The 17,042-nt window shown below is 53.8% G+C and overlaps 3 protein-coding genes across 3 annotated transcripts; 2 read left to right on the top strand and 1 right to left on the bottom strand.

Annotated features, from left to right (window-relative positions):
- Positions 1–650: 650 nt before the first annotated feature.
- On the bottom strand, positions 651–3,089 carry A1O5_07253 (uncharacterized protein; the record flags this gene model as incomplete). The annotated part of the gene is made up of 3 exons (XM_007747842.1): positions 651–995; positions 1,058–1,075; positions 1,143–3,089. 3 exons carry the CDS (start codon positions 3,087–3,089, stop codon positions 651–653), a joined length of 2,310 nt encoding a protein of 769 aa, XP_007746032.1.
- Positions 3,090–13,795: 10,706 nt separating this feature from the next.
- Positions 13,796–14,500, top strand: A1O5_07252 (uncharacterized protein; the record flags this gene model as incomplete). The annotated part of the gene is made up of 1 exon (XM_007747841.1): positions 13,796–14,500. One exon carries the CDS (start codon positions 13,796–13,798, stop codon positions 14,498–14,500), a length of 705 nt encoding a protein of 234 aa, XP_007746031.1.
- Positions 14,501–15,359: 859 nt separating this feature from the next.
- On the top strand, positions 15,360–16,464 carry A1O5_07251 (uncharacterized protein; the record flags this gene model as incomplete). The annotated part of the gene is made up of 3 exons (XM_007747840.1): positions 15,360–15,555; positions 15,699–16,138; positions 16,231–16,464. The coding sequence occupies 3 exons, from the start codon at positions 15,360–15,362 to the stop codon at positions 16,462–16,464; spliced, it is 870 nt and encodes a 289-aa protein (XP_007746030.1).
- Between the last annotated feature and the right edge of the window lie 578 nt (positions 16,465–17,042).

Below are 17,042 nucleotides of genomic sequence, written 5' to 3'. Positions count from 1 at the left end.
CGACTATTCGATCCAGGCGTCCATTGCGAGCGACTTCGTCCTTCCAAATCCAATTGACCTCGACCCAAATCCCACAACTGTTCCGCAAAAAGCCAACATGTCCCAAGAAAAAGGTGTTTACAAGAAAGCAAAGTTCAACGCCTTCCAAACCCATCGAACTTTTTGTGAGGTGCCGTTTTCTCCTCGGCGGAGTGGGCCCTTTTGAGGCCCTTTCCTCGAATAATTTCCAGTCTAAAACTCTGTTGGCGATTGTCGTCAGATTACCGCCGAGTCTGGATGTGAGGAGCGTCTATTAACAATAGTGGGGAGAATTCCTCGCGAACGCCGTCGGAGAAACGAAAGTGCCATAATCCGGATGATGCTGTAGAAAGGTGAGAGAATTTGTCTGAGCGCTAAAAGAACAGCAGACAAGAAAGGTAACGATTTTGACCCGCCCCGGAACGAAAAAAGATGCTGTCGTCGTGTTGTCTCACAACCGGGACATTCCGTATAGACCATCTGCCGGAGTGGTGTACTAGGATCTGTCGAGGACATCAGACTTCAAACTGTCCGACTGCATCGATTAGGTTCTCTATGTGCTGCCACGGCCAACGTCGGACCCAAAATGGTCAGGGTGATGCAAAACATTCTTGCAAGCGAGGAAGTGGATGTTATCCATGAATTGCTGTCGGTGTAGGTGACTCGGGCATCAAGGTAAGTTGTGTCGCCGAGTGATACGGATATCCGAAGGACGATGCTGGCGACCCAGATCGAGAGCCGAAATACCCGCCCGTTCGTGACACAGGTGACGCAGAACGTGCGACATACTGCGTAAATGACTTGGACGATTGAGAATCCAGCACGGGAGACATGCTTCGAGGTGGTGTGGGTGTTGTCGAGCCGGACGAATTGGACGAATTGGACGAACTGCCTCCATTGCTCACATCGGACGCAGAGGCAGATTCCGCCGAACCTTCAGCCTTGACGGCGCAATCATCAATCTTGCCTGATCCAAACTGCAACAAAAATTAGCACATCAATGTGTTGTGACTTCCTCGCTCTTTCCCCGGGTACCTACAAAGCAGTACTTGTCCACCTGCACGACTTTGTTAGCCTGATCCCGAAGCAATCCTTGAAAAGGAAGGGGTACGGGAGAGACTTACGAGCTCCTTATAGCTCTGTGAGCTGAGAGAGGGTTTCTCTGAGAGCAAAGCAGCCGGCTTGGATGTCAAAGGAGCAACAGGAGGAGCCGGTTTATTGGCCCCGACTTTCACACCGTTGACGCCAGTCTCATGCTTGGGTGCAGCATTTGCAGCAGTCTGCACAGGAGCAGCCGCAGAAATCTCGTGGGAAGACTGCTTTGTGTACGTCCTTGGACCCAAGCCAGACCACTCGCCCATGGCAGCGTAGGCGTTGTTCTTTGCCGCCGTCAATGATGTCTTGAAATCATAACGATTCCCAAATGCCTGAGGCCCGGCCTGCTTACGGCGCTGGGGAGCATCGGGGAGAAGTTCGGCTTTGGATTTGGGGCTTCTCAGCTTCAGCTTGGGCTCGCCTATCAGCGAGCTGGGGGACTGCACGAAGCTCCCAAAGCTGTCAAAACCGGTTGAGAAGTCATCAAAGGAGGTCGGCATCGGGACTGGCCTTGCGGAAGAGGTAGGTGGTGATGGTCGACTACGAGGTAAGCCATTCAGCGGTCTCTCTCCAGGGCTGGACTTGCTTTGTGGCGTCTTGGATTTCTTGCTGAAGTCCACTTGGTAATTGGCACCTGCGTTGTTGTCCCAGAATTCCTGACCACTGACATTGTAGCGGATGCAGAAGAACAGTGTCTTGCTTTCTAGGTTTGTCTGGTCCTCGAGCTTGATGGTGAAGTTGAAGCGGTCAAGGCCATCGTGGTTACCCTTACGGCGAACATCATTGTTGTAGTCGGCAACGGTTTCCGAGGTGGTCTTCCAGTAGTCGAATGTGAATCGGGCGACAACCAGTTTGTGGAACGCAAGGTTCTGCACCGCCACGGTCCCAATGAGGTTCTTGTTGTCAGAGGAGAGGAATACTCTTTCGACAAAAACAGGTTGGGACTTTCGAGCTCCAAAGTCGGTCGGGAAATTGTTCAAGCGGATCTCCCACGAAGGTGTGCGATGGCGAACATTGGCCTCGTCAGATCCAAAGGGGAAATCACTCTCACTCTCGTAGTTCTCTACGGGGGAAGAACCAGCACTCACGGCGAGTGGTCGGTCGACTTGCAGAAAATGTCTGACGTGTTCAAGGTGAGAGTCGAAGTGCACCGCTTTGGAATAGGTCGGTGTTCCAGGCATGCTCGATGGCCGCCGTCGTGAAGAGGCCCGCAGAGCTGGACGGACGAGTTCACCTGATTTCTTGCGCACCATTATGGGTCGCTCAGCGGGAGGGTTATCGCTGTCGCTGTCGTCAGTGTCTGGCCGGAGGGCCACCACAGAGGGGGTTTGCCTCGAAGGTGGCTCGAAGACAATGCTAGAGTCGGTCGAAGACCTCGAGTGGCAGATTTTCCGGGCCTCTTGTGACAAGGGCAGCCGTAGGACCGCAGGACCTGCTGATTGGGTGCCATCGAGACGGGTAACAACAAGGTCGGTCATGGTGGTAGAGGCGCAATCGTTGTCCTCTCCACGAGTGGGGGATCCAGTCAACTTCCTTTGATCCATCGACCGGATGGCTTCTTGCAGCGCTTGAATTTGGAGATTGTCCTCCAAATCCCTCGGTCGTCCTCGCTCAGGTTCATCCTCGTCACTCGAATTGTGGGAGGAATCCGGGGGAGATATTGTCATCCCTGCTGGTATCAATGCCTTTGTCACAGGCGGAGGCGACTGGCGGATACTACCGTGGGGGTCAAAGGCCCCGTTCACTTCGTACGCCTCGCCATTGTGAAGAATATCATTCTTTGCATCGTTTAATGAGGGACTCCGCCGGTGCTTGGTCAAATACGAGGAGGAACCGTTTGAACGAGGGAGGTTTTGTCGCTCAGACGACTCTGGCGAGTGCAACGGTCCTTTGATGTAGGAATGAGACCTACTCGGAGTGGGACTTGACTGCTTGGAGCTCGTGGGCGTATGGTGCGATGGTGGAGTGTAAGGCATTCGGACGTTTGTGAGGTATGAATTGATCCAAATCAGGACAGCAGGTGTTCTAGCGCGCAACGAGGCTCATTAAGAGCAACCTGTAGCCTATCGTAGGTGATATCGGAGAGGGTGAGGACAATCTGAGGGTGAGACCAGGTAGGTTAGTACGGTCTCAAGACATCCTGAATAATAATAGAGGATGGTAGGAGCAACAGGGGGTACGGCTAGGTTTATGTGCGGACGGAGAGATATGTGACGAGGAGATGGGAGCGCAGCCAGGGTTGACGAAGCCGTGCCAAACTTTCAGGATCGACGCCAGAGCACTCGCACACGACTGCATCAGATGGTAAAACGAGAGCGGGAAGGCACTTACCGTATCAATTGCCAAGTTCCTGTCTGGTGGCAGGAACAAAGAAAGCAGAGAATCCGAGTGAGAGGTACTGGGGTATATGTCTGGGAGGATGAAAATGATGGACCCGTCACTTCACCTGGTGCAAAATGGCAGCCAAACACAGTATCGCCACGGGATCAGAGATCAACCGTACAGCGACGACTTGTAGTTCTTACTGCTGTTCTGCACGGTCCAGAGACGTGACAGGACGCACTCGAGGGCAGAGGAGCAAGATCGGATGGAGTGACAATGTCCTTTTGTTATCCTCCTCTTTTCTTTGTTTGGTGAGACCCGACCTCTTCCCACGCAGATCCGGGCTGCTTGTTAATCGGTGACCGACAAAGGTAAAATGAACCAGGCAATCCGATCGTGGTAATGGTGCTGGCCCTGTTGTTCGTAAATGTCCCAATTCCTTCTAGAATAAATTTCAAGAGGTAGGCTGGGTGAAGGCCTAGAGGTTGGGAGGAATGAGAGAGGATTGGTGGTGGAGGATTAAGAAGGGAGGAAGAGGGTATATTTTGGTGGTGTGGTGGTGCAAGAGGGAAAGGCAGGCCGAGCAGGAAACCAAAAGGTGTTGAGTCTCGAGCGGCCCAAAGCAGGAAGCTCGGATCTGCGCTGCGCAATGGGCGATTGGGGGGGAGTGGGAGGAGGAGGAGGCACCAAAGTATGTGCGGTAGATGGAGGATCGGATGGGCAAGTGAGGTGTGAGCCTGTGAGGTGAGAACGGAGGGGCGGCGCTGGGAACCTGGGAGCTGGGAAGGACTAATGGCCCTAGTTTCTGCGCAGAGTTGAATTAGAGAGTGGGTATGGCTGGAGGGTGCGGCTCGACCATTTCAGAGTAGGTACTGGGTACAGAGGCGAAGAGGCGAAGAGGCGAAGAGGCGAGGACTGATAACCCTGGTCCGATGAGATGCAGTAGCGGGAGTGGTGGTAGAATTAGGGCGCAGGCTAAAAGTGGGCGGTGGGCGGTGGACTGAGTGAGGGCCTGCGGTGGCGCAACTGTGTCGAGCACTGCACGATCCCAACGCTTGTCTGTCTGTCACCACTTGGGTTTCCTGCGGCTAAGAAATTGGTGTCAAACGCTAATGGCGAGTGGACATGGTTGAGGACATGGGGAAGGGGGGGAAGGGAGATAGCAGCGAGTTTGCCAATAGACCGATGGGATGGCTGGAAATAGAGGGTCGCCCAGAATCAAGACAACAACAAGGAGGGGGAGCCACACACACACAGAGAGAGAGAGAGAGAGAGAGAGTTGTGAGTGACAGATACCACAATGGATAGATAGACACAGAGATAGAGATGATGGTGTAATGAGTACGGATATACGAACAGTACAAGCCCCCTCCCCAGAAAATAAGGTGTGGTGTATCAATATTTCACTGTGGTCTGATGTTACCAAAACACCAGAAACAGGTTGGAGCAGCGCTTATGTCTTGTCTATCTTTCCTTCATCTTAACTGTTTCCATCTGGTGTCCGAGTCCGCTATCGGAAACTACCCTCAGGCAAAAGATAGTAGCAATGTGCGCAGAGTATTGGTGGCGGGTGCGCTCGGAGAAAAGAAGGTCGACGAAAAAGGCGCACAAGACCGCATTGAGTGTATACCACATCATACGATGATGTTCTCAGCGCCGAACTGCTCGGCGCAATGACCATATTCCACCACAATTAATAATGAATGCTTGTATAAGAAGCCCGTGGGTTCCAATGTGCACCGTGATTGCACGCACGCAGTTTGCTCTGCCACTCTCCACCCGAAACGGAGAGCCGTTTGCGGGAAGCGGCGGGTACGAGGTGAACAGGATGGCAGAATGGTCTGAGCCCAGTTGGAATGCCTTGTCTTGTGCCCAGCATTGACTACCCAGATTGCCAGGTTGCCAGGTTCCCAGGATGCCAGGTCGCACGGGCCGCGCACACTCAAGACATGCAGCCAGAAATGCTCACAATGACATTCATCTTCCCCGCCTCGCCGCCAAAAGCAAACCAGGAAACTAAAAAATTGAAAAGACCAGAAGCGAGCGAAGGGTCAGTCTGGAAACTGACACTCTCCTCAGCGGCACGCGCAAATGAACCGGCAGAAACACCCCCTGCTATTGGCTAGAAGCTTTTAGCGCACGGTTCAGTGTTCCGTCCAATCATACCGTCAGCACGCGTCAGGAGGCCAAGATTAATTCTCCTTCACACGCGCTCTGGTCTCTCTGGTGGCTCTTTCGCACATTGGCTTTTGCTCTTTTGCCATGATCCTTGGAAATATTTCCCCCCCTTCGTTTCCCCTTCTTTATTTGGTGCGAACCCCCCCCCCAAAAAAAGAAGCACAGTCAGCATTTCCGACAGACCAACGGTGAACACACAACAGACTCGTGATGCCTCGCTCGCCCTCGTATATCCTATTCATTCGGAGAAAGGCTCCATACCCTGTCGTTGATCAACCCTGAGAGATAACGTCGCGTACTTCAAGGGCACACGAGGTTCTTCGGGTGCACTCGTAGCAGAATGAAACACGGGCCCATGATCCTTATCCCCATATCAGTGCAGAGCATGCGGTGCTACTGTAACTTGCTCTGAAGGTGCGGCACAAGCTGACTGTCCCGGCCAGCTGCTGAGAAGTTGCGTTAAGGCCTTATCCTGGTCTAACATGAGTGCCGCGTCTGCGCCTCCCACGCAGTGTCCGCGTCCCTTCGGCCCAAGCAGCCGCCGACCGGGCGCTTTGGTCGTGGTACTCGGTATGCCAATGAGGACCTTCTCACCCCCCCCCCCCCCCCCCCCCCCCCAATGCTGTCACTTCCTTCCCGTGCCGAGCAGGGGCATTTGTTCCAAAGCATACCAGCATTTGCGCGGAGGGTGGCCAACAACGGGGCCCGCGAGGATCTTGCGCGATGCCATTAATTGTGTGCCTGGCAATTCTTCGCGTGGCCGCGCAGATCTGGACCGGTGTTGGACCTTGTATTCGTGGGCAGCAAAATCAAGATTTTTCCAGTCAAGAAGCGGGATACCCAGCCCGGCCCATGGCACTATGGCGGCCCTAAGTAGGTAAGTACTTACTTAGGTAGGTCGGCTTCAAAACTGCCGGGTAACTTAGTTGGGCCTGGGACATGCCTGGGGACTGCCTATTTTGCTGCCCTCTTCCCCCCCCGGGAACCTTCAGAAGCAACTATGCCTAGAGTAACACTGCAGGCAAATGGCCTTGACGATCTTTTCGATGTACGGACTCAGCTCATGACCGATGAGGCGGGAGCATACATAGGGCCGTCGATAGTCCTCCCTAGGTGAGTACTCCATCCACAGGTCAAAACCGTTCATAACCTAACAGGATTGCCCTGCCGTATCACCTCAGCTGCCACAACTTCCCCCCATGGATGGTGCATGGAGAAGTGAAATGTCCATTGTGGTGCTGTATCGCCGGATCACACATCCGGCCTCTACATGCCTCTGAGCCCCTGTGGAGCACAGTTGGGAACTGGGCGTCGACCATGATTTTTCGCAGGTTCAAGTGTTGCATTGTCGCAATATCGCGACATGATGACTTATTGCAAATTCGTCTAGTGACTCTTATTCCTACGGCCCATCACGAGACCAACGTTGGCATGCGGGCTCAGAGTGGTGAGGCGTCAACAGTCCCTTGTCTAGTGGTGGAACGAAAGGAAAAAAATCTAACTGCCAGCTGGAATGGATGCGATCGTCATGACCGACCTCGCGAAAGCAAGATGGCCGAATACCATTCAACTTACCCCGCGAAGAATCTAAGCTGGCGACAGGTTAGCGAGCCAGGCTATGCAAGTCCCGGTGTCTGATGCCCGCAAAGACGACCTTGAGAGTTGGAACATGGAACCAAAGCCCCCGAGAAGCCAAAACTCCTTCCCCCCTCACTTTGCCGACTTTAGCAGGGCGGTGAGGTGCACTCCAGCGACTGACTGGCTGTTTGCCGTCCCGGATCAAATTTCAATCAGGGCGGTGAGGGACGACTCATGCCCTCCAATCAACCCAAGCCCCCTGGCTGGGGCGGACAGCTGGCGCGGTGTTGCTTCTGCTTTGCTCGCGTCAGAGATTGTGGCTTCGCTCTTCCTGGGGGAACCTTCCCCATCTGTGCGAACTTTCCATCGTCATGCAATTCGTACCGGATCTCGCGGCAGTGACGGAAATATACATAGATCCAGTGACTTCAGGTACCTGCCTTTTGTCATTCCTACGACCTTCCAGGTAGCCATCAGGAGACCATACTTTTTAAAAGTGGCTCACTGATCGCAAAGCCTCCCCAAAGTCTCATCGGTTGATGACGTACCGCGTACAATGCATTGGTTTTCTTGCTCAGTCTCCTGCTCTGGCATGCAACATGCTTTGCCACAATGCAGGGCTGTGACGCGGACCCGGGGTCACGGAAAGATAGGATGTCAAGCCTCGACATGCCAACACGAGAATTCCCAGGCGGCTTCGGAGGTGGGTGTCCCATGAGGATGTAACCCCCACGCCCAAAAAGGCGGTATAGGTGGAGGACCAATCATTTCGACGCGTGGCGTACACGTCCTTTATCTGTGGGAGACAAGCGACTTCATGCACACTAACTGTCACCCTGCTTTGTCGCAAACTGAAGCAACTGAATTGCCCTCGAGCAGGTCGGTCTCGTATCACAGTCGCATTTTTGAAGCCTCCCATCCACATGGATCGAGTTTGAATCAACGTGGACCGTGGCTCTAGTGGACATCAGGGTTAGGCATGATTCACCCCAGGTATGCCCTTTACTAAAGCAGTAATCAATTCCGACAAAATGACAAGCCGAAAAAACATCGCACCATACGGTAATGAAACACATCGAACAACCCTCAATACCTTCGATGGTTCGATACCACATACACCACTGTGGAAGTTATCGGGGCAACCTCGACGTACCCAGTACCTTCGCCATCATCAAAAGTCTCTCTTCGGTGAATCGACAAAGCTGCTATCCACCACACGGATGACGGCTTGCTTCAGGTCAGCGCAAGCATATGTAGTCAGCTACGAAGGAGAAGTCCTGTTCGCGATGAGCGCTACTATATCTCTCACAAAATAAAAAAGCAAAGGGCAAGAGACATGTCAGTTTCCAGAGAGGCGCGCTTCGCACTCTGACTGCTCATTCCTAGCGATGCCAATATCAAACAACCCCTCCTTCCCTGTGATAATGGTGGAGCCGCTTTTGCACCGGGCACAGGTGGGCAAACAATTGCCTAAGCGGAAGCCCTCTAGACGGGTTGCCCTCCAGGTCGACAAACAGTAGCTTTGTCTAGGCGCCTTTGGATAAGGCGCTTGTACTCACCTCTTGTCAAGTTGCACGTCCTACCCTACCATCCGTGTGGGAGGTGGAGATTGGCTCTCTCGTGGTGAAATCTCTTGCTCCGCCCTTTCAGCGCCTGCTATCTCAGTGTCATCTCAAAAGGGAAGATGGTAGTGCTCCTCAAGCCAAAGTCCGGCTACAAGTTTGCAGGTGTCCCCACAAACGTCTCAAGAACCCTCTTCCTGGGGAGGAGTCATGGAGGCATCGAGAGAGGTGCCTATGCTGCCAGCTAGGGCCTCCCCGGGCTTCTTGCAATCTTGTTATGCAAAGCGATGGAGTTCTCTTGTAGTTGCATGTCAGTTACAGTAGCTGTTGTGTGGCCTCAACCCCTCTTCTTTCCCGTCAAGGGGTGTTGACAAGTCAGACATTCTCCTCGCTCACGTCGTCCGGATCGCCGTTGATCGAGTCTGCCCGTCGCAAAACCCTTAAGCGCCGAGAATTTTTAATTGACAAGTCCCTGCGGCGGGCGAAGCCTTCGATACCTGGGTTCCTGGAGGGTTGAACCCTTGTGCGCTGGAGGGTCCCTTACCACTTGACGAGCCGTCTCAATTCTGACATTGGCTCTTTGGGCCAGCATGGACCCTGAAGGTGCGCAGTGTTTGTGACCTGACCACCCTCCATGTTTTAGCTGCCGAGCAAATCCATAGCGGTATCCATCTTTTTTCTCATCCCTGAAGGCCCCTCTCAAGTCGACTGGATGGGGGGTCTTTCTAGACATGGGAGGACGGGTACCCTAGGGCGGCACGAAGGGTGGTCGCTTACTCGATAGCGACAGAATACGTGGCAAACACATCAGTATCAGGGATCCATTATTAATACATGATGAATAAAGATGGCCCCATGGCGCTAGAGCGGTACAGAGTCAGGCCGCAGACGAAAAAGGTGAGCTTTGTTATCAACAAGTGTTTGGATCTCATTTGGAAGCATGTGCAATTTTTTTTCCTCTGGCGGTGGCTGCGCCCTCACGGTGACGCCGGTCACATGATCGCATAATTTATTAGCTGCCCTCGGAAAAACTCGATCCTAGAGGCCGGAGCGGGGAAGGTAAGGAAGGACCCCCGGCCAAGACAATCCACCATCCACCACAGAAATTCCTTGGGGCGGCAACGGCACATTTATTTTTTATTTTTTATTTTTTTTCATTAAATTTTTCATCCCGCGTTGTGCCAGAATAGCATAGCCAAGATGCATAATATACACGCCCGTTCCTCCGTACCGAGCACCACTCTGAACTCTGCAGCCCCGAGTTATCTTGCCTTGTTCCCCTTCTCAACCATTGAGGTGGCAAATTGCAGGTGGAAGCCACATCAACCGCCTACTCCCTATATACATACATACATGGCAGTCCCACGCTATGGCCAACTGGCAGGCGATATCCCCAACATTCTCTGCTGCAGCAAGAGTCGCGTCCCCATTGCTCTCATCTCCAGTCTCCATTCTCCAGAGTTAGTTGTTGAACTTCTTGCCAGCGGTCCCATGGCAAATCTCCACCTGGGGCGAGGCCTCGACCTCTGCTGGATCCAGTCTTGGTTCCACCGCTCTCACAGTAGGCGGTGTGAATATGCACTCCGCAAACATGTCTTTGGGAACGACTGGTCCGTGTGAACTGTCAAGCCCCAACAGTCAACGAGAGCGGTGGATATCGTTTCCTATCCTTCTTCTCCAGGTTCAAGTGCATGCATGAAGCCAGCAGCACTCGGCGCATTCATATCTCCACTGGCAATCCGCTGGTTGTTCGCAGTTGCTGTCAAGTTTGATACCAAGACTTATGCAAGCCACACTGGCGCCATCACACTCCTGGCTAGATGAGGGCGGACTTGGAGGTTGCCACTACTACCCATATCGGCCAGGATTTGCCGTTCTTGGGCCAGAAATGGCATATCCTCTGCTACCCAACCCATCCGCCACCCAGAGCCCTCATACTCCCTTGGCCGTTTTGATGTTGCACATGCTTCGTGTCGAATGCATGGCGCAACACAGACATCAGAGACAGAAATGTCACACATCATATCCGTCTAAACGCCTCGCCAAAATTTTGTTGGGACGAGGTCCCTTGCTGATCTATGCAGTGATGGCGGGGTGCAGTCGCCCCCGGCCTCTTGCTCCCAGCCTTTTCTCTTACGTGATTTGTCCAGCTTGGAAATTTTCCATGCGAGCCGCGTTTGACATGTGAAAATTTCGGTCCTGCCAGACTCTGCTTCTTGTAGGCGAACCACAACCCTTTCTCCAGTATACGACCGAAGATCCCCATTCCCTCCCTGACCGAGCCGCACACCTTTGCGAACAATATCTCCAGAATTCTCCTCGAGATCGTGGAGAACCCCAGACCTCGCTCATCTCCAATGCTACCACACATGCATTTATGTCATACGAGTACAGATCAAGCCTCCAACTTTGGGCCTAGAACCTTTCCTGAACGGCCCAGTTCACCGTGCTTCGACCATGGTTGAGTCCGGCCCTCGAGAACACGAGAGCAGCAGCCTGTTTCAGCTTGTTGGGACCGAGATCGGTGCGCTCCGTCTGAACGATGTCGCGGCTGCTCGACAGCCATACCTTCACACAGAAGCCCCTCTGATCGGGGACATTTGATTGTCGAAGGGTCTTGTCGATCCTAATTGAATGAGCGGCATTCGCTAACTTGGTGGTCCACTCATCTCACCTGCACATACCCTCCAAAGTCCCTGTCGCACATCTCGTTGCAGATCTGGAAATTTCCATCAAACCTCTGGTTCTCGCATCCTCAATCTCTCTCCTCCAGACAGACAGACACCATCATCGATGCCTTGAGACACGTCAACCATGCAATTGGCTCTTTGGCTCCCCCTTCCCGTGGCAAATGTCTCGTCTTCGTTCCGGCCAAGGGGGCTAATGCGCGAAGGAGCAATGGCCTGCAGACCGTTGTGCCGTTCTCTGCGATAGTCTGCTTATCAGACAATCTCAGGCAGCTCTCGTGTTTGACATTGCGTGATTATGCTAATTAGCAATAGAATCTTCCTCAAGCGAAACCTTGGGAACAATGCTGCACAACACACTTCCTTCCATGCTACACGACATCCACCTCATTGTTGCGAAGCAGCCGTCAACACTCATTCCCCGCTCTGAGGTTACACCGTCTACCTCTTATGTGCAACGTTTCGAGAACTCAGGTTGTTGAGGTGTCTTGTGTTCAGGCGATTCTGCGTCTAAACCCCTCCGCCACCTTTCACGGCATGATCCTTCGATGCCAGTTGCGCGGGGATGGCATTGTGCGCGAGTTTGTCCCAACATGCAACGCATCGCTCTCACACACTCCTCGATTGGGGCAGTGGTTATTAGACGATCCTTCCCAGGCAAACCGCTTTCCACTCGGTCAAGACTCGGGCATATGGAGCATACTGCCACGAAACCTACAATCAAAATAAGATAGAACATCTCGCGCATCGCGTTTGCGGTGTCTGTTGCCCTCAAACCCATCCGATTATGCTCACCCTTCCGCACAGGTAATATCCCTCTGCAATTTACATACAATACACATCGAGAGGAGCCGCCCGCGGACAGCCCGAGCCCGCGAAGGACCGCAGCCGTTCGCCGGATGAGATGTTTTAAATTTCATGGCCATGTCTCCCTCGTGAGATCCATTGGTCTCTCCAACTCATGCTTCATTGATGGATCTTCTCGAGTGAACGGAGCCAGCCAGTCAATTGAGTCGACGTCCGATCAATGACGTCCTCCACGAAGGATCTCCGACGCTCTCCGGGACAACAAGCTGTGTAGATGATGACAGTTTATCCGTCCTTCGTATGTCTGTAGGCGCAGGCCCATATATACCTTGAAAACATAGTATTCCTCCATGTTCTGCATCCTACCATTCATTGCCATACCGACTCTCTCATTATAATTTCTCCCTTCGTCACGTCCCATGCCGCACCTACCGCGCTGACTTCCAATTCTTACGGAGTGGTCGGACGTCCGAGCTGCCCTGGGGACGGGGCTCGGGCTTTGTCCTTGTTCCTTTTGTTATCTTATTCCTCTCGCCGCGGCTCTTCTCACCTACTGTATGTATGCACAAGCTCGTCATCTATCACTCCCAGCTCCAGCTCCAGCTCCAGCTCCAGCTCCAGCTCCAGCTCCAGCTCCAGCTCCAACTCCAGCACCGCCGGTTGATATTGTCAGACGAACCAGACAGGGCCCGGCAGGCTCGTCTCCCGGCACGTGCGTGTCCCGTCGGCTTCTGAAAAGAAAACACCATCTTCGCCAGAGATTCGATCGCATGGTTGCGAAACAAACCCCAAGGACGGGTATGCTACGGGTGTGCTGTGGGTCTGGGTATGGATGGGTATGTATAAGATAAGGTAAGCTGACGGGCCAGCAGGGAAGCAAGCAACTGACAACATGCCGCACTGTACACTGCACATTACCACAGTAAAGGCGCAGGAAAGATGGTCAATGTTATTCTAATCGCTCACGACCCACACATGGTTCTCTACCTATCGTCATAGGGCATGCCTGGCTTGCGAACTTTTTCCCGACAAAGAAAGGGACATTGACAGACAGTCAGGCATTCCAGATTGGGCGCGCGTCTCTCACAGGAGGAGTACAATGAGACTTGATTTGGCCTGGCTCCGGGTCCCAAGAGCATAACCCACTCGGGTCATACTGTCATGAGATGGGAGGGCCTAAGCCCTGTGAGCCTCATCAGCGGCGGTGGGGAGCGGATCGTCCGCTGCACGACTGAAGGGGCAAGACAGTATATCGTCAGTCTAGCGCCCGGTGGTGGTGGTGGCGGCGGTGATAGATGATACATGCGCTGCCTAGCGCTTGACGGAGTTTCTGTGTAATGAGCCGAAACGGCGTGATCCTTTGGATGTAACTCATTGTGTCTCCATTCCAAACGCTAGAAGATATTCAAGGCGGGTGCACTGAAGGCGGAGGGGAAATCGAGTTATAGCGCTTCGCATTCTCATCTCCCAAGAACAGGCGCCCGACGAGAGAAAATCGGAGACCTCGCTGAACGCCGACTAGGCCTGCGCTGTCGAATGGACATCGAAATGGTCCTCGGCAGCATGAGCAGACGGCTCAGGTATGATTTGCTGCCGACAGCAACAACAGCAGCAGGAGCGGAAGAGGAAGAAGGAGAAGAGGGAAGCGACCTGAGCCCGTACACGGGCACAGAGAAAGCCTGGCAGTCAGAACGGGCCAAGATTGTGTCAATGGCGGTCTTGATCGTGGTCGTCTTGGTCTCCGTCAGCCTCGGCCTGCGCTTTATCATCGCTGAGAGCGCAAGGACGAATGCCTCGCTGTCCTCGTCACAGCAGGATTGCGGCTCGACGCGCGGCGAGGCGCTGTCGCGGGGCTGCGCGTTCGACATTGTGAGTTTCGCCTGGATGGCCCCGGCATGTTATGATCGCGAGCTGGCCGCGGAGTTCAGCTCTCTCCGGGCCTGGGGGTGGTTTCTGGACGAGAACAGAACGCAGGCCGTTTCTCAGCGCGAGGTCGAGCTTGGCGAGTTCGACGCCCTCTATGTTTCGAGCGAGCAGCTTGCCTACCACTGCGTGTTCACGTGGCAGAAGATGCACCGGGCTCTTCTGCGCAAGGCTCCCCTCGACAGTGTCGTCGGCGGGTATAAACACACAGAGTTTTGCGCACGGAAGTTGGGAGGAGGAGGAGGAGAACGCGGTCAGCAGCATTCAGATCGTCCGGACAAGGCTGCCGCTCGAATGGTGTCCCGTTTTGCGTCTTGTGGTGAGATGTAACAGGTCCACTCATACGATCGCTCATGGCAGGCCTCGTGCTTTGTCCGAGGCGGAATTCTCAAGGTGCAAGGTGCAAGGTGCAAGGAGCAAGGGCGCGCCGGTGTTTCAACTCTTCAAGCTTTGATCTTTCAGGGGAACAGAGCGAGCGGTAGTACCACCCTCAATTGCGCGGAGACTCTGGCGCATTGACTAATCCTTGTTCCCATTATCTCGAGACTCGAGGCTCGAGACTGCCGGAAGCGACAAAAGAGAGTGTGACATATTCCCAGCGAGGGCTCTGGTGGAATTTTAGTCCATCCATCCATCTCACCGAAAGCTGGGTGACAGCGGTCTCAAGCTCCCTAGTCGACGGAAACAGGCCCAGGGCTTATTGACACTCGGAAAACGACCATGTCACCGGTCGTGACTGCGTAGATTGAAGGAGGCCGTGCCTTTACGTCCAGCATTTTCATTTACCTCTGGGAAGGGAGGTTGCTCCGTCTCTTATCCCCATGCCGTTGGGGCTGTACCGGGTATGTGACCAACACGACGATGGCGGCTTTGTCTTTGTCGATGTTACTCACACACAGTGCCATTTGCTGTCCCGGTTCGGCTCACTGTGAAGCCTCAACAGTATACAATCAATGCTCCGCTGTAGTCGCGACTTGCGCTTGTACGTTATCAAAGTGAGCAAGACCGAGTAATGCATTTTATATCGCGTCGTCAGTAGAAAGTCCGCCCGTAGCCTCCGCTTCCATTCACGATGCCGCTCTTATTCATCTGCACGCAGCGATATTGTGCATGAGGACCTGAATTGTATCTAATACTATCACCGGGCATCTACCGGATATCCGTCCTCAAAACACGCCTTGTTCTAGTTATGGACAAAGAAGAAGCCGCCGCCGTCCTGGGGGTGTCTGGCACAAACGCGGGTGTCGCGATACCGCAACACCAAGCACGAGAGCAGAAGATGGAGGAAGAAGAAGAAGAAGAAGAGGAGGAGGAAGGGGAAAATTCACGAATGGTCTCGAACAATAACTCCAACCGCGCCTCTCACAGCGTCGCTCTGCTCCCCAGTAATGATGGCGCGATGATGGCGCCTCTTCTCCCGACGCTCCAGCCCACACAGAAAATGCACCTTGACAAAACTCACTCATGATGATGTTGATGCTGACATGCGAATTTGGAAAAATCGGCAGACACGACTACTTTCCAGCAGCCCCAAAGATCGCGATCAGAATGACCACCATCATCCACGTTGCCTTTGGCTGGAACGTCGGCGATCACATCACCAACGACCTCCGCATCCGCAAGCACCATCCCGAGAAGCGGATCGCCGACTTCGCCGCCCAGCTCGGCCAGAGAGTTGACTCCCCAATCGACATCGTGGAGACCGGCGGGAGCTGGCATTCCCCAGACCTGGCCTTCGCCCACGTCGACGCGCACGGTCCCGGCATCGTCTTTGAAATCGCCTTCTCCAGCCAGAAGATCCCGTTGCACGAACTCGCCCAAGAGTACATCGGGGGGTCCAAGGGCGAAGTCCAGACTGTCGTCGCCTTCGACATCGGCTATCCTGCCGCCAAGCAGGCCAAGGTCCTGGTCTGGAAGAAGCGAGAGGCCTGGGCGGGCCAGTTACAAGCTGAGCTCGTGCTCGAGGAGGTGAGTCAGATATGGTCCGCCTTTTGTTGTATTCTCTCCCGTGCCCTCTCCATCCCCCTTCTGTACGCATCAAAGTAATGGTCCTATTCTAGGAATTCCAGAAGGCGGACGGCTCGGTCAACGCAGAGTGCAAGGGCCTGTATCTCAGTCTGAGCGATTTCTGCCCCGAGCGCATGATCCCAGCGGACGTGAAGCCACTCATCGACACCCGGACATACCTGGGTCGCGAGACCGGTATTTCCATCTCGCCCAGCCGGCTCTGCCACTTCCTAGCCATAGCCAAGTGGCAGCGTGAAATGATCAACGCTGCCATGAGGGAGCAATAAACAGCACCATGCGCACCATGCGACCGACACAACAGCAGCAGGAGAAGCGGTAGTCGCAGCGAGTCGGCACACAACCGCCCATTGCACCAAGTACCAGGTACCTTTTGCTGTATGGATAGATGATACCCCAAGGCCCTTGCGCTTGGCTAGATAGCTCAAATTCTCAATCTCAAACTCTTCATTTCATTTTCGTGGTCGATTTCCCTCTCTTTCGCTTCTTACCTATCTCTTTGCCCTTCTCATCCAGGTATCCCGGATTAACACAAGTCTCCAAGATCACGGAGGAGGAGAATGGTTATGACGATTGGCGATGGCGACCGCCAAGCCGAATCGAGAAACAAGTGACACAGTCTGACGCCAAAATACACGCCGCATCCAAGGTGGCCGAAGAAGGGGGGCCCGACAATGACCAAGTGGTTGCGATGTCGAGCGCAGCTAACGGGGCCTAGATGGACGACAGAGTGCCTCTATTTCCAAGGGTATCATGGAATGCTCATTGTCAACGAAGGCGGAGGACCCCGCTCTAACAGCGCCGGACCTCGAGTGTGCCGCTTCGCCTAGGAATTTTTTTTTTTTTT

This window comes from Cladophialophora psammophila (genome assembly GCF_000585535.1).
Source record: "Cladophialophora psammophila CBS 110553 chromosome Unknown aczJe-supercont1.11, whole genome shotgun sequence".
Taxonomy (NCBI): Eukaryota; Fungi; Ascomycota; class Eurotiomycetes; order Chaetothyriales; family Herpotrichiellaceae; genus Cladophialophora; species Cladophialophora psammophila.
The sequence above is the reverse complement of the archived record's forward strand: the minus strand, read 5'-3'. Positions and strand labels throughout refer to the sequence as shown.